At 39.7% G+C, this 17,593-nt stretch overlaps 1 protein-coding gene across 1 annotated transcript in view; it reads right to left on the bottom strand.

Annotated features, from left to right (window-relative positions):
• Nucleotides 1-16,795, bottom strand: part of LOC140235099 (uncharacterized) — a 131,600-nt gene extending 114,805 nt beyond the window's left edge. The window contains exon 1 of the mRNA XM_072315134.1: nucleotides 15,923-16,795. Coding sequence (XP_072171235.1) covers nucleotides 15,923-16,795 — 873 coding nt within the window. The remainder of the gene's footprint in view (nucleotides 1-15,922) is intronic.
• Between the last annotated feature and the right edge of the window lie 798 nt (nucleotides 16,796-17,593).

Genomic DNA, 17,593 nt, shown 5'->3' with positions numbered 1-17,593 from the left:
GTGGTACAAATGAAACCATGGTTTAAACCATGGACAAAAACCATGAAGCGCCAAGTGTCTCACGAAATATTTCGTTACGAAATTGGTCATTTCGTCGACAAAATGACCGTTTCGTTAACGAAATTATCATTTCGTTGACGAAATGTTCATTTAGTTACAAAATGTTGTCTTTTCGTTACAAAATAAACATTTCATCGACGAAATGACTGATTTCGTAACGAAATATTCCATGCGACACTTGGCACTCCATGGTTTTTGTCCATGGTTTAAACCATGGTTTTATTTGTACCACCTTCGTGAATTCGGGCCCTAGAGTCTATATAAAGTGTGACGCAAATGTAGCGACATAATACATACACGTCGGCTTTCTTTGCTGATTAAGATGGCGTCGGATCCAAGATACCTCTATGGTGCTTCACCTTGTGACTTTCAAAATTTCTTCGGCAGAAACCGTTTCGTCAATTTATTCTGACATTACGATTTCAGTCAATGGAGGTTGGTAATGAGCAATCAAGCACTTTCTTCAAAATCTGTCTCATATTTCAATTATCATGACAGAGAAAGAGGGGGGGGGGGTTGAGAGAGAGAGGAGGAGGAGAAAGAGAGATTGAGGAGGGGTAGTGAATGGAAGAGAAGAAAGAGGAGAAAATCTCGCTTGACAATGGCGAAGTCGTAATCTTTCCAGACGGAATTTTGTTCCTGCTGGTATTTAGTTTCAAGAGGTCTCCTTTTTCTGATTTTTTTTTTTTTGCTCAAACTCTGCCTGTTTCTTTCTTCGTCAGTATGTGTGTGTGTGTGTGTGCCTGTTTGTCTGTCTGTCTGTCTGTCTTTCCCCTTTTCTCTGTCTCTCTCCATCTCTGCCAAATGACACTCGTACCACTTCCTCTCGCATCGAGAAAATCCCAAGAGTATGTAGAAATCGAATCAACGCTCGTTCGCGCAGTCATATTTCCGTGACCTACATGCATTGGCTGATGCCGAGATGCGCCTTTAGCCCTGACTTTTTAACAAAGTCCTCTTCTTCTTCTCGCACTGCGTGCCGTTTTGATGACTTTATTCTGATCTTATTCATTCCCAGAATGCTCGTTGGCTCTATTTGTGTCCTCGTTTTCGTTGTGACTGCTACGGATGGTGTTTTGCTGTCTCTTGCTAAAGGTTATGAATTCCGGGGATTAGTGTAAAGAAAGAAAGAAAGGGGGAGGGAATCTTTGCCGCCTCTGCCGTATTTCGTGCTCTGTACTGCTTGATGAATAGGCTGCGCCACATACTAGCTCGGCATATAGTCACAATGGCGTCATGCAATCCTGGTTACGTGCAGGAGGAGGAGGAACAAGATAATACGAAAGAAGCGCGAGAGAAGGGGGGGGGGTAATGCACGTCTGTAGCTGTCTTTTCAGATATCAATAGTAATATCATGTGATGTCAAAAAGCCCCCACTATAGAAGAATGCACAAAAGTATATGATTGAAAGCACACAATTATCTCTTTCTTCAGCTGTCAGAATGCGCGTAACATTTTCATATCGCCAACCATCATATCACAGGATGATTGTTGTGATGATTGATGTCTCAATATTCCCGAGCGGTGGAAGAAACATGTTCTCCAAGTATAATGAGAAAGATTGTTCCTCATACTAAGATAAATACAATGTTATACAATATAGGACGCTTTGCGTGTCCGTTAAGTTTCGTTTGAATCGATACAGGAGGTTAAATCAAACGAGGGGAAAATGAAAGCTGCAACTGACGAAAGTAAGGAGGGACAAACAGTGATGCGATAATAGTCAGCAAATGGTTGGCAACACAGCAAGTGAGATGAACAGGACCGCTAAGGTAAGTGGTCCTTAATGACTTAACTCTGGGGATAGGCACGTTATCATCATGGATTTTTTTTTCTCCTCAAAGCCATGAGATAACTGCTCAATATTCACGCGAACAATAATCTGATGTTTATTTGCAGAGCTCCCTGACACAGCATCATGCTTAATAATTGCCAACACATTATATTGTACAGTGGCGATGAAATCAATAATTGAACATCATACGTCTTCCGAGTGTTTGATGTGAGGGTGGAATATATTTTGGGCCAGTCATGGTATGCGTGCTGCGAATGATGGACTAACGTTTCACGCGACGAATGTCATATTATACTCGTGGTGATAATATTCCCCAGCATGCGTGCTGCATGGAAGAAATAAAATGTTCTTGTTCCTTGTGATAATTGTCATATTATATTCGTAATGTAATCAATCCGGTGTAAAAGCGTGCATTGCTATGGATTTCGGAAATGTAAAGACGTTCGCCAGGAATCCATATAAAGGAGTGTCCTCAGGAAACGAAAAGTGTATATTAGGTAGGTAGGTTGCCTGGCATAAATAACTGCGATGTCCTCGCGACTATTTCCTCTGCTTACACCAACTGTCAAGTGCGATATACTCCTGTCGTTGAACTGATTTGTATATACAGGCCTATTGTTATGTGTCATGCATTAAATACATAAAAAGTGTCATGGCTAATTGAAGACCAACTGATACAATCTTGTAAACTTATTTCAATTTTATACCTATCATTCAATCATTATGCCGTGTACATTAACGGAGGAGGGAGAAAGACTATGCCTACTCAGGTGTGAAGGTGTAGATTATACATCCATTGTACATGACATTATGAACATGATTACGTGCGTATGCGTTTAGCATACAGATATCACTTTGGTGTTATATCACGTCATTAGGCTGCCCCCGATGTTGACTGATCGAGGCGTTGCCCTGCTCATCTTCGCCGTAAACAGAGCCTCGATAGCGCATCGTTCATCATCCCGCAGAGTATACCTCCGAGATCGTCGTTTTAGCCTCTGACATTATCGATCGTGACGGGAGGGGAGGCACCGGGTAAGGAGGGGGTGGGGCGATCTCGACACATAGTTTTCCGCTTCATTTTAGACGTAATTATGATGCACGTTGTGCTTCACGAAGTGTGCGCGTGCATGTGCGATATTTGTTTACTTTTGGGGGGCATGCGAGTGGTGCTTGTTGTTGTTGTTGTTCTTGCTGCTGTTTGGTTTTCTTGAAGAAAGAGTAAAGAAATACATATACAAAACTTTCTTGCATTCTGTCAGCGTTGTCGTACTTAGGCATATACTTCCGCCTTTTTTGCTTTGATTTTTTTTGTGTGAGGTATACGAATGGTTCTATTTATGCATATACATACAGCTGATAGGTATTTATCATTTATACTGGTCATACTGAGCGTTCTTGATTATAAATCAGAATCATTTTCCGTATTAGATTATAATAGTGGTATAAACGCTTTTGTTATTACTTCTGACTCTTGAGGAATTTCATTCAAAACGCTGTTTTGAAATCGCTTCTTTTCTTCAAATCAACAAGTTGAAAATAATACACTCTAATAGAGTCGATAGTCGAAGACAAAAACCAAATTTCTAGAACGTTGTATGGAACGGGTCACGCACGTCTTCGGCTGATATAGAAATGGATGATCTTTGCCAGCTAAGTAATTGAATTACCTATAGTGTAACACTCAAAAGCGGGTAACATGATCTAAAAAAAAAAAAAAAAAAAAAATCTGACAACGACAAGGTACAACTCATTGCTGAAAAAAGCTGACTACCATCAACAATGAGTTTCCACATGCTATTTTACACCTACCCGAGGAAGAAAAAAAAATTACATCAAGCTACAGTTGTATGATAAAAGCAAGTCCGATTCTCGAATTTTGTGTTTCACTGCGAGTAAAGGTTCGTATCAACGGTAGTTAAACATTTATCTGTTATGATATAATATGACCACGAATGATTTATTTTCCTTCAGTTATCTAGAAAGTAAGCTTGATTGGACGTGATCAATCGGTAAACAACAACCCCCTCCTAAAAAAAAAAAAAAGAATTATAATAATGTGCAATTTATAGCGAAATGAAAAGCTGTATATGCTGGTAGTAATGAAACCCTCATGTTGACTTCTGTGCAGAGAACTCTAATACTTGGAAATTTAAAGGCTTATTTTACCATTTGCACATGAAACAAAAACCCAGCATTCGTGCTTCAAAATAGTTCTAAAATGTGAGTTAGGGATGGAAACAACCAATGTAAACATTTTAAACAGGATAATCAATGTAAAGTATTGTTAAATATACAAAATGTGAACAATAGTTATAATAAAAATGTTTCCAAACTAAACCGTCTACAGTTATGGTTTAATGAGAAAAATAGTGATATCTCCTTATATTTTAGGCTTTTCTGCAAAATTTTTACATGGTTGGATGTTTTGTGATACAACTGACCTACACTTATGCATCAAAAGTGATATCTTGCACATTTTTAAATCACTGCTCCCAAAGGTAAACAGTATCTATAAGGTCTGAAATGAAATTTCATACATACATGCTAAATTTTACTGCGGAGTGGGTGAGTAGAAAATGCGTCATTGCAAGGGTTAGTTAGGGTGCGTGTATGGAGGTACAGTTTTGTTTATGGTTTTGGTGTTTGTTTGTTTTTTTAGATGATCCTTTGTGAATTTGTTTGCATATAAATCTTGTGCTTGTAAACGTGTATGTGTACGCCGTGTGTGTAGATGTGCATGTGTACAGTGGTTGTATGTATATGGAATGTGTAAATTATGTGTGTGTATGCGCATTATGTATATAAATAAATGTACAATGAGTCACGTAACATTATTGGGCGAAGAGAATAAATTGTGTATGTCTTTGCAAACATACCGTGTCTGAACAAACATGACAGTGTCTGAAATGAGGTGAAGGCAAACTTTGAACACATATCAATTTCCAATATTATGTATTATGATAACATTTCTCATATCTATACGGTAAAACGAGGAATATTTGCGTGCGTTTTAATTTCGTGAATTTCGCGAGAGCCAGACGATTCGCGAAAATTTCATGCCTCGAATATATCTCGCTTTACAGTATATATTCCATCAACCATTTCTGCCGGGGGGGGGGGGGGGAACTTACAGGTGCGAGACCTACAGAGTCGAGTAGAAAGGAGTATAGGTAGGACGCGGAGTGAGTACATTCCTTCTGCATTATGTCGGCATTAATGCTAATCCAAACACCTTGCCACTGAACCAGTTAATAGCAGAGTGAGAGCTTGAGGTTCGCCGAGGTGCAAACCAAATAAAAGTGGCGTGACACACAGGTCACGCTCCTCTTCAAATACAAGGAGATAGGACATTGCAAGAGAGAGAGAGAGAGAAAGATAGGGAGATATAGACAGATATGTATATACTAGAACAGAAGTAGATGTACGGTATATCAGTGAGAGATACACAATATAGGTATAGACGATAGCGAATACAGTAGACATGCCAGGTATAAACGATATATATATATATATATATATATATATATATATATATATATATATATATATATGTGACCCTGCACCTCAAAACAAACAAAAAGTCGCCAGACATGAATGTCTAGTTAAGACCATATTCTAAAAGAGCAGACTTTAAGCTTTAAAATGATGTATAACTCAAATCAAATGGACTCTCCTAACCTATCTAAATATTGGAAAGAAAGCACAAACTCAGGAAAAGTGTGAACTGAGAAAAGAGGCTCTGAAGAACAGTGTCTATTCAAGCGCTTAATCTTTACCAAACCGTGCTGGCTGTGCGATGAATGGGACAAAAAACAGGAAATAAACCACCAGAGTAACAACAATGAAGGGGTAAGATGAAACTGAAATTAAGCATGCCTCATTAACACATTCTGTCCATAATTAATGTCAATTTTCAAAGCAGTAGCATTATCCTTTCAAAAGTTATTAGAGTTGAAAGTGAAGAGTGTGGACAAGGTTTTTCAGAAATGAAAAAGGGATTCTAAAGACACACCTAATCGCACTATTCTACCAAAAAATGTTCGAGATAAACTGCTAAAACACACACTTTCCTGCCCGTTTTATGATACCAAATGTTGGCATAATGTAAAAGAGGACCCGCTCTTTCAGAAAATATGAAAAAGTCAAGTTCGGCTAGGTTGACCCATTTCACTTATTTTCAGTCCTCACGCAAAGTCAGTGTGTGCGACTTTATGTTCGTTTTGAGGTGCACGGTCACATATATATATATATATATATATATATATATATATATACATGTATAAGCATGTGTGTGTAGATACAGATACACTGGTGTATCACAGATAGATAGACAGGCAGATAGATAGATAGAGGAGGGTTAGAAGAAAACATATAGACAGGTAGATAAAAGAAAGAAAAAGAGAGAAGAGAAAGAGATGGAGAAGGAGAAAAAGCAAAGGGAGGGGGGGGGGGGACTAATAAGAGAGAAGTTTTCTTCGCCTCGAATTCTTTGACAAGATTCTTCCTAGCTTCTCGACAAGAAATTGTCGAAAAGCAATCAGCGGGAATTCTAACCACTGATTGGAGGAGTAGCAAGAGTCCTTGCCAAAAGTAGAAAGTCTTGACGTCACCAGCGGGGAGCGGCATTTGATCAGCAATTTCAGAAAACAGCATAGAAACGCACGGCAGAGAGGGAGTCGGTCATTACCATAGAAACCCCCACCAAGAAAAATCCACCATGCCCGACAGTGGACATGATGTAGACATCCAAAGATGCTGCGCAATGCATCGAAATTCATCTTTTCAATCGGGGGAAATTCCATAGCGGGTGTATTAGTTTTTGGTATGGGATAGGGAGGAGGAAGGATTTAATGGAAAGATGGCTATCACTTGAGTTTCTTCCTTTCTCACAGCGCTTTCATTAATAGTTCTGTTGCCTAGCAACATAGTTCGGAGTATGGCTAGTATATGGTTGCAAAGGAGAAGACGTTTGGGGAAACTGAATTGCGGGTGAAATAAAAATACATCAGAAAGTGGGCCATATAAGCGCAGGGGTGATAAGTCATCAATATAGGCACAAGCACGAATCGCGCACACCGTATGGGACAGGTGTCAACATTTTGTCAAATGATGAGGTCCAATTAAAGGTATACAAACTAATCAGACAAAAAAAAAAAAAATGTCGCGCTGCGGTGTGAGTTACATTGACTTTATCACTGACATAAGTACGCCATTCTTTTCATACCTGCCATCTTCTATAGACTCTTTCATCATTTAACGCAGCACCATTATCATTATTTTACGTAAACTACTCGTATTACACTTCGTGACGAAATATAGATTTGTTTGCTTTCAACTTTCAACTTTCAACTTTCAACTTTATTTTCACCTCCATCAAAATGAACAAAGAACTTTTTTACGCCCAATGAACTTTTTTACGCCCATAAAACAATTCGAAATTACCTGTGACCCTGACCTACACCAAAAGGGGAGAGTATATTTAGTTGTGATTCATTTTGAAAGCAGCTTTAAATCATTAATTTTTACTCTCCCCTCCTCCTCTCCTCATTTCAGCAGCTTTTTCTCAACTCAACCTCAGGCGCATGCGCGTAGATGTCTAAACGCTGGCGAGCACAGGTAAACCTGCCGACTTCTGACTGCAGGACTTTTTTTTTGTAATCATTGCATGTATTACATTACATTCTTTTCCCTTTAACGGATTGACAGTCCAACAGAATATGTTTATTCGTTGCATCTGTGATAAAGCCGAAACAGTCCTGCAGGATTTCTTGTGTAAGAAGAAATCAAAAGATGGTGACGTATGATGCCATGAAGAAATACGCTGTTTCGGTTGAGTATTATAGTTGCGTAATTCAACATGGATCTGTTTAAAATCATAATCATGTTTCACATAATTAGGTATATCTTTCTGTTATTGTTTATATATAGAAAGGGGGAAGCTAATTTAAAAACAAACAAGAAAATGAACAAATAACAAATGCCGCTGAAGGAAAAGGTTTACCAAAGGCTCCCTTCGAATCTAGCAATTACGGCTTCTAACGTCCTAACAATCAACACATTTACGAAATAATCAGAAATGTATCCTACCCAGATGTCAGTGCTTTAACCGCTTTAGGTCTGTCTTGGTTTTGTTTTGTTGGGGTTTTTTTTTCCGAATGGCCCAATTCAGGAAAGATGGACGATGCGTTGATTCTAAACATCTCCCGTTGACCGGCTGCGCTTATCGCGGGCTGTAACCACTTAAAAACGTCGACATTTCTCACCCATGCACTGTAAATGGCTATCAAGAACAATGACCCCGTCGTCCTAATCATCTATTATCATACATCCACGCATTCCTTACATTAAAAAAAAAAAAAAACCTCACGTCTGGAATTACTTTCCGTGTTCGCGATAACATCCGCTGAATGTCTTCTGTGGTGTGACAACATCCTTATAACGTTGTCATCATGCCTTGACACTAAACAACATGGTCAGATTCTGGATACTAACGCATGATTTCACTTAAATAATGCTTCACTTTAAGATAAAAAAACAACGTTTAAAAAATGAAAAGACATACAAGAGACTCGAGAAACAAAGAGAAACGGAAAGTGTACCGGAATAAAACATCTAATATGACTGAATAAGGATAGGAGAAAGAAGGGAAAAGTTAGAGAAAATGAGCGAATAATGGACATGAGATAAATACAAGTACTTATATTGAGAAAAGGAGATTAAAAAACATCAACGAACCTAAGAGAGAAATTAAAGAAAAGAAAAGGGGGGTAGGGGGAGGTGGTAAAAAGAATAAGTGAAGGACAAGGGAAAAAGAGGAATGACACAATGGTTACGAAATATAATGTCACCTTACCGAGAGACAGTGAGAACTAAGTACGTGATTCTTTATATACTTTATAGATGAACATATAGTTCCGAAGCACCTCTGTAGTCCTCGTTGACTGACTACGGAACAGATTCTACTGGCTGCGGGAATGGCGGGCGATTCTCTCCTCTCCCACGCAGCGCATATGGACAACGAATTGACCCCACTCGTGGCAGATGAAATTGATAAGGTGGATTGGTGTTTTTGCTCTCAGCTCATCTTCAATCATTTTCACATGTGTTTCAACTTGGCATCGAGTCGCTATGCATTTCGGTTTCTACTGATATCGCCCTGTTCGTCTGGCTGGCCCTATCTCTCAAACAATGGAGCAGTAGTATATATACATAGCTCCATGCTCGAACACTGCACATTCAATCCCCTGTATACGAGCTGCTCTGTGTCAACCCCAGAAAATACCCCGAGAAATAACCCTTTTTTCCCTCAATACTATTCAAAATACAGGGATTTGAAAAAAAGATATGACATGGACGTATAAAATTTTAGCAGAAGAATAAGACACAAAGGCCAATATAATATTGACAAGAAAGAAAATGTTCATTTCTACAATATGGATCATTACCCTGTACTTCGAAGCGCTATATGAAGCGTCACTTTTCTGTCAGGTAGTTTTGTTTGTTTGTTTGTTTGTTTGTTGTTGTTTTTTGCAAATGGTCCGGAGCCATTCTGTTTTCTCCTTTGTCGGTACTCAATGGGTAAGGGGGGGGGGTTCGGCTTGTAAAAAGTTTGATGATAATGGCAAGCTTCTTACTGTTTTTTTTTTTCGTGGATTTTTTTTTAATTCTACAAGAAGTAATTAGCTATATGCTTGTTCGATTACGATCTATTTCTTTCTCGCGAGTATATCCATTGGTGATGTTCTACAAATTCATTACAGTTTGATAAGTGAGTTGAAGTGCAAAGAGCAATACGAAATAAAGTTAAGTTGAAATGACATTACTAAGCTTTAAATAGACTGATCTGTTGTTTGATATGGCATACTCTCAGTCTGTGATGTAAAATCCGATGGGAGCACTTTAATATTCGTTTCTCAGTAGAACATCATGATAAAGAACACTGTGTGTGTTGTTGAGGGTGGGTATATGTGCGTGTTTGTGTTTATAAAAAATGCGCAGCAACAACCAACCTATCAAGGAGTCTATTTTTGCGTAAATCTGAATTCAACTCCAATTTGCTCGACAGATTATCAAAAGTCGTGCACGTATTGGATATCATATCTGTTCATAGATTGTTGGCATTAGCCATGTCAGCGCGGCGATTCCCCAGGTAGATTCCCCGAGCAACAAGTCCCATAGATGCAGAATGTATATCAATTATTCCCGTACCTCGACTTCTTGACTTGCAAAAAAACGGCGTGAACTAGTTTCCAAAAGAATCCACTCCATTTCTTAGTAATTAAAGGAAGATGAGGAACATACTGAGAGAAAGAAGGAAGAGAAAAAGACAGGGAAAGATCTCCACTTTGGACAAAAAAAGGGAGGAAAGAAATCTGCAGAGATGAGTAAGTAAATCTCAGAAAATAGACATAAATTTTCATTCTCGTGGGGTGGGGGTTCTTCTTCATCTTCTACATCTTTTGTTTTTTCTACTTCTTCTTTTTCTTCTTCTTCTTCTTCTTCTTCTTCTTCTTCTTCTTCTGCTTTAAGTTAACCTGCCTCCTTCAATCCTGAAGATTATTGCCCGCAAAGAAATTAGCTCTTGTCGGTTTTGACATTCTGTTCCACATATTATAAGACGCTTTAAATCAGAGTATTCCTTTCGAATGTGTAATAAACTTAGAACGGTAACTTTAGTCTTTTCTGGACTCATCCAATTTAAGATAAAAGAAAACCTATACAAAAATATCTTTTCTGATTTTTCTTATGAAGATATATAAAAAAAAATCGGGCCATAGATTTTTTTTTAAATAATTTTCATAAATGAAAAGATTGTCTTGTACTCTTTTCCCCAATAAATTGCTCAACAGTATGAGTTGACAAAATTAATGTATACTTTGTATTGTGTATTACTTTTTGTTTGATGGAAAAAAAGTATAACTGAATTAAACTGAATTGAAGAAAGCGCATGTGTACAAATTTAAAGCGAAATGTATCAAAAATCGAAATCGGTGGAAATTGAGTGGATTAAAGGGACGCTTCTTCGTCGTAAAACGTGTGAGATTGCATTTGAAATGAGATGGCAGGTACTTAATACCACGCTCAGCTGGGCTCAACAATGTGAGCTACTGCCAATGAGCCGAAAAGGAGTACGCTTCGTTGGGAAATCAGAATGAGATTTTTTTTTTATTTCGAAACTCTAATGAAGCAGAAAATATGTTTCTCCCCCACTTTGCAGATTTTAAAGTATCATTTCCTCATACACTACGACTAAAACTAGTACGAATGGAGGGGGTCAACCTGTGCATTCTACAGTCTCAAAGGGTGCAACACGCGCATTAATCAATGCTGATTACACAATATCAACAATCGGTATACCGTACCATCGAAAGTAAAACGATAACGCTGTCTGACAGATTGTATTAAATTCACCTATAAATACGAAATTTTTCTCAGAACGATTTAAGTCTAAGTTGTTTAAATGGGCTGATGAAATCAACATCCCATACTTAGTGCTGTTTTTGCTGTTGTTTTTAAAAGGCATCAGAGGACGTGCCGGTTGGGTCTCGAACCCTAAATCCATGTGTTCAGTGTCAAGTAGTACATTCCCTATCATGACTGTGCCATCTCCTTCGAGTTTTTTTTTTCTCTCTCTCTCTCTCTCTCCTTGGGGGGGGGGGGTTATTGCTGGCCCTCGTGGACAAACACCCAGACAGACAAAACAGTCCATATTCCTTTTTTGGTTCGACTTTTCCGGTAAACAGTTCCGGACAAGTTTCAAGTGTGCGCGAAGTTTATACCCCTGCTGCTCCATTATGCGAGAAAAAATTGAGTTACGAAGAGAACGCCGTATTCGTGACAGGAGTTAATACAGTTGGACAAGGGTTAAACTTTGCAGGTTGCTACCACCCGGTGTAGCGACAACTGCATCGATCCGGTTGCGACGTGCTAGGAACACCAATTCACAGCATCTATTTGGACGGAGAGTTTCATAATAATGCTATTAAATCATCTGGCGGTGTTATTTGCTTCGCATACGTCAAAATGTATGAAAGATATATCCCGAATCGGTGAACAAATCTTTCACGTACCAGTGCACCCCTATACCTATCATTTCCAGCAATTTCCTGAGGAGCTGTTCATTGGACAGTTGCATTGGACTCGTTTACGATTCGAATCGATTCAAATGTCAAGTAAGCATGTTTATAATTGATGGAAACCGCTCTAACTCGATTTCTTCAATCTTTTCTATGCCCGCTCGGTATGCAAAACGGAGAAGCAATCAAACTTGGACGTTAGACGCAATATAACCCTGGTTCTTTTCGATCGTTCCAAAATATGATTTTTTTTTTCTTTTGCTCGGCCGTTCAATGAGGAAAAGGTTAGCCAAGGCAGTGATATTCAAGTTTTCTTTTTTCCATTTGCCACTCCATTCAAGTTTTCTTTTTTCCATTTGCTACTCCCCGGAGTGGAATACTTACTGAGAAGAAGAAGAAAAAAGAAAGAAAGAAAGAAAAATCCTCTAATCTATACGAATGATGTGAATAGCCAAGAGCTTGCAACAGAGTGCAACTTTTGGGTAGACTGGTTACAAAATTGTAAAACATCCCAGCTAATGAATCAAAAGTGATCAATATCAGCCATCTTTCCTCCATCAAAGTTACGACTTGCGCTCCCAATCGTGGCTGGAGGTAACAAAAAGAAAGAAAGAAAGAAAGAAAGAAAGAAAGAACTCCAAAGGAAACAACATCAACTATGCAGAGTATGTATCCCCATGTGTCCGCAAAAGGGGTGAGAATTGTTCCGAAAGCACGTACTTTGCCACTTCAATGATTGCATTTAAGGGATGGTTGGGAGAAAATTGCAATTTGTCGAGCAGGAGGTCCGTGAATCAATTCATGATGGTATAGTGCACTAACGTCTTTTGGTTGTTGTTTTTTTCACTCCTCTACGAATTGAACGAGAATGTAATAAAATGAAGACCCATATTTTTTTTTTGTGATAGAACTCTATGAGCTATACCCTCTACCTTCGATTAAAAACTCCATTTCTGTGTGGTACAATCTGTGATGGCAAGTTTGATGAGATGCATGATTATTTAGAGTTTCTATACAAACACGAGATATTAATGACTTGTAACTATCACGTGAATAGAATCTGATCTTGTTTGGGAAAAGTACATTAATTCGAAACCGATGCATTGTGCGTAGGAAACAAATCATGTCATTTTCTTTGAAAAAACTAGGTCACCGACAATCAGTGCTACTTAATTACGAAGTACTGTCCCTCACCCTAATCGTGCTATCCTGAATGCGTGATGGAAACATGACGAAATACCTGTGGTGTTTTTTTTTTTCCCTTCTTTTTCGGTTAAAGAAAAACGCAATCAAACAAAGCTTCCGTGAATCTCTCCCGAGTGGACGTGGTTTGATGATCAAAATACACGAAATTGAGGTTAGCAAGGAAGTTCTGATGACAACAGAAGGGTTAGGTGGCCTGCGGCTTCGTGAACGTCCAGCTAAGCTACTACGTGCATTGCGTGGTTCATGTAATGGACTGTATTATGAGAAGGACAAGAAGCCAACATTTTATTACTACCCAATCTGATGTTGATGTCGTGTATTAAGGTAAAAACTCTGAAAACAAATCACGTTATTTTCCCTGAGGTGAATGAATTCAACGTTGTGATTTTGCACCCCACAATAGGTCTCCGTATCAACTGACATCGGCAGATTAGTTTTGCGACAAGCGATAAAAAATAAGTCTCGGCTATTATAGGCTCATGCATGATTGCGTCTTTTTAACAGCATAGAATTCACGTTATCTTTCTAGTGGTCGATGACCTTGCTTCTGATCAAGTTTTGATCAGTCTTGAAAATTAAACGATTGAAGACAGACGTTTGAAAGGTGTATTTCTATCCTCCATGTGCAACAGAAGCAGTGGACAAGAACAGTGTACTCCACTAAGCAATGCCAACATTTTAAAGGGGCATTCCAGACGATTTTCATAATTTCACATCATGTAGTAATAAACCGACAGTTCCATGTATAGATGTGTGGAATTTATTGTGGTCCTAGAGCACAGAAACCAATGCTCTGAAAATCTTAAACAAATTACACTGAGCAGTGTTGATGACATAGGAGCCTCACATATTTCAGAAATGTAGCCATGTAATTCCATTACAATACTGCTTGCTTAACGAGTTCACCTGTGTAGAATCTATGCATGCCTTCTTCTTGTGTTCTGCTTCCCTGAGCCCCAACTCATGCATTCTTATGGTGAGGCTGCCATGTCATCATCCTTGTTCATTGTAATTTGTTGTAAATTTTGAAAACATTCTTATTCCTTATCCCAATCATTATAAATTCTGAAACTCTGTACTTAGTATAACTAATTTATAGTTGTTCAAATGTTAAAGTCTGAAAATCATTCGGAAGTCTCCTTTAAAGATTAAAACAAAATCGTCAAATTCGATTGTCTGTGATAACGCTCGGCCTTTAAAATTTGTTACAACGAACGTATCAAGGCCTGAAGCTATTCTTCGAATAAAACCAAGTAATATGAAGTTTATCCGGACGTGATTTTATTTTTGTGCGACTGACCTCGCGGGTTTTCATTTCTGTTTTTTCCTAAGATACATTTTGCTGGTATATGAGTGCTTTGGTTCTTGGCTGTTTAATCTATACATTCACACAGACACACACACATGTTGTGTGTACACAAGGAACAGAGAAGATAAAGCAATATTTATTTACAATAGAGATAATACTAAAGCCTGAAATTGTTTGACTTGTATGAGTGCCTCTCTGTTTACGTGCGTGTTTTTACAGAATAATTCTATACTAGTATTTCCATGATGAAGATATCATTTGCATCTTTTTGTTCTTGAGTGAATTAAGGGAAAATATCGCATGATAATCAAAACTGACTGTGACAAATAAAGTGATAGTTACCATAATGTAACACTTGAAATGCCCGCATATTCAAACATTGAAAAAGAAAGACAGAATCTTTTGGACTTATTTTGTCAAAAGTTTTACTGTACATGATACATCAGTTTCAACCACAACAGACTACATATTGACTATATGACGCTCTGGCATCATGCCTCACTCCCTTGTTTCTGGTTTGTACAGAAACGTCATAATAATATGTTTTGGTAAATTATTTAGCAACCATATCCCTTTCTATAGCTCAGTCGGTAGAGCACTGGGCTAGCAATCCGGAGGTCTCGGGTTCGAATCCCGATGGAATCGCATTTTCTTTGCTCAATTTTCCACTTCAAAGATATTGTTACTACACGTTCATACAACAGTACAATATCGATACGTTGACTACAGTTTCCTCTTTTTGATTTGACCACAGAAATAAAGTCCAGTGTTGGTTACTTGGAGACTCGCGTAACGATGACGTAAAAACCCCACCAATTCGACATATAATTTTGATTAGATCTGATATCAGTCTTCTCTTGTCATCAGTTGGAATGTCAAGAACTTCCTCATTCTATGTCTAATTTTGATAAAATATCTGCCATTCTGACTGCTAATACTCAATTCATCCACGTCAACTGTTACACACATTAACATTTCGCTATGAAGCGCTGTGACCATGCGGAAGTAAAGAAAAAAAAAATGAATCCATATCTGTGTTTGAAATCCCTTCCCTCTCGCAGCATTTGAGTTATTTTCTGATTAACGCAACAAAAAATATAACTAGAAGCACGGTATGCATGAATAGGTCTATTTGCCAACGCTTTTCATCTGGGCAAACATAATCTATAACCTCTGGTTGGTACGAATTGTGTAGACATGATAAAGGCTTTACCTTTTTTCTTTTTTTCTAGCTCAAAAATACTCGAAGGCTATACTTCAACTAAACAGACAGACAGACAATCAAACAAACAAGCAAACATTCATGTTCCTGTTACAACACTCTTGACATTGCTTGATTATCGGGGGGGGGGTATCTCTTCATGAGACAATACAATGACAATACAACGAAACATAATCATGAACCTGACATGTTTCATACAAGTTACACTGGAAAAAAATGAGAAAATGATTTGAAAAGACTGTAAAACTCACCACAGGTGTCCAGAAGGAGGTGGCCAGAACGGGAGTGGCCTGCAGCTTGTTCTGGTGGTGGTGATGGCCCTTGCCTCGCCATAGCTTCTTGGGGTTGAGTTTCTGACTGGGCGAGCCCGGCAACTTCATCCGGTGCATTACTGAGGGAGAAGAAGGAGAGATTGGACTATCAGAGGAGGGGTGTCTCGAGTGGCCAGTGGGGTGGGAGTGGACGGGGCTCTCGTCAAACACCACGGCAACGTCACCCCCGCCACCGTTGGGACTGTCATTAGAAGGGCTCGGGGTGCTACCCGTGGATCCACTGTTGCTGTTGCTGTGGTGGTGACCCCCAACACGCATGCTGGCGGCAAGTTTCTGGAGGTACGGAAACCTGCGCTTTGTCGTCGGAGACGGGCTGTAGCTGTCGGGTGACTTCACGGAACTCTCCGAATCGCTACTGGACTGCTTCACGAGGAGTGAAGTATCGAGAGAGCGCACTGCACGCAGTTTCTGTTTGGTCTTTGGAGACTGGATTTCAAGGTTTGAGGTCTGATTGAGGACTGGTTGGGAACTGGAACCATTTGCACAATGGCCAGACCGAGGACCCTCTTTGTGTTTGGCCGTCCTGCTATTTTTCACCGATTCTGAGTTGGACGTTGTAGTTGCGGGTTCCAAGCTCCGAGTCGACCTCAGCTTGAGATGCTCTCGAGGGAGGGTCGGTGCAGCGCTCCGGTAAACCAGTACTTCCCGACGAAGGTCCAGCGTCTTCGGCCTTGAGACGCGGGTCTTCGCGTCGAGCGCGGAGACGGCTGACGTCAATGCCCCTTCGCTGTCAGGCGAATCCGACGAAGAGCTGTCGTCCGAGTCGATTATTTCTATGTCCTTAACCGACATACCGAAGGTCTCATCGAATTCGTCGTAAGCCAACGGCCAGTCCAGGGTCTGCGTGGCTGAAGTCGTGCATTGTCCGCCATCGTGAATGCGATGTCGACGCGGACTTCGGAGCGACGTCGATGTCAGGTTGGTTGGTGGCTCGATAAAGAGGCCACCCAGGGTTCCAGGAGTGTGTCGTTGGGGATTGAACTGCATGATGGCGACGTTAGTCACTTGATCTTGTCTTCGTTATAATCCACGTATAAGGTCCTAGTCGTTGAGGTCCAAGTGATCAATGCATTTCCCCGGGGACTGAAAGTGGTCGCCGGAACATCACGCTTGCAATGACTTGCGAAAAAAGACGAAAGGTATTGGTACAAACAATCATTCTGCGAACACTGGTTAGAGAGCTGAAAGGTTTGACAGCAAAAAATATAGAAGTTGCTCCAAGCTTGTTGACGAACGAAACGCCGCACTCGACTGTGTTGCCGGTTATATGCAGTACGGCGGAGCAGACGACAACCAGTGAAATATTACTCACGCATTCTGACAAGCAAAGCCATTCTATCAGCGCAGTTTCTAAAATGTTATTCCAGACCATGAATCGCTTCGATAAAAGATATGAATCGACACAAAGAGTGTTTGTAGAGCAAAGCAAAATACACAAATCGATTTGAATGATTTCAACAATACGCGAGGAGTGTGTTGTTGCGCGGAATTCGTTGGTACCGCTCGCGCTGACGTCCACACAGCGATTGAGCACGGGCAGGCGTGTGTATCCCGTCATATCTACAGGTAAGCTGGCCTGTCTTCGCCGTG

This window comes from Diadema setosum, chromosome 11, assembly GCF_964275005.1.
Source record: "Diadema setosum chromosome 11, eeDiaSeto1, whole genome shotgun sequence".
Lineage (NCBI taxonomy): Eukaryota > Metazoa > Echinodermata > Echinoidea > Diadematoida > Diadematidae > Diadema > Diadema setosum.
The sequence above is the reverse complement of the archived record's forward strand: the minus strand, read 5'-3'. Positions and strand labels throughout refer to the sequence as shown.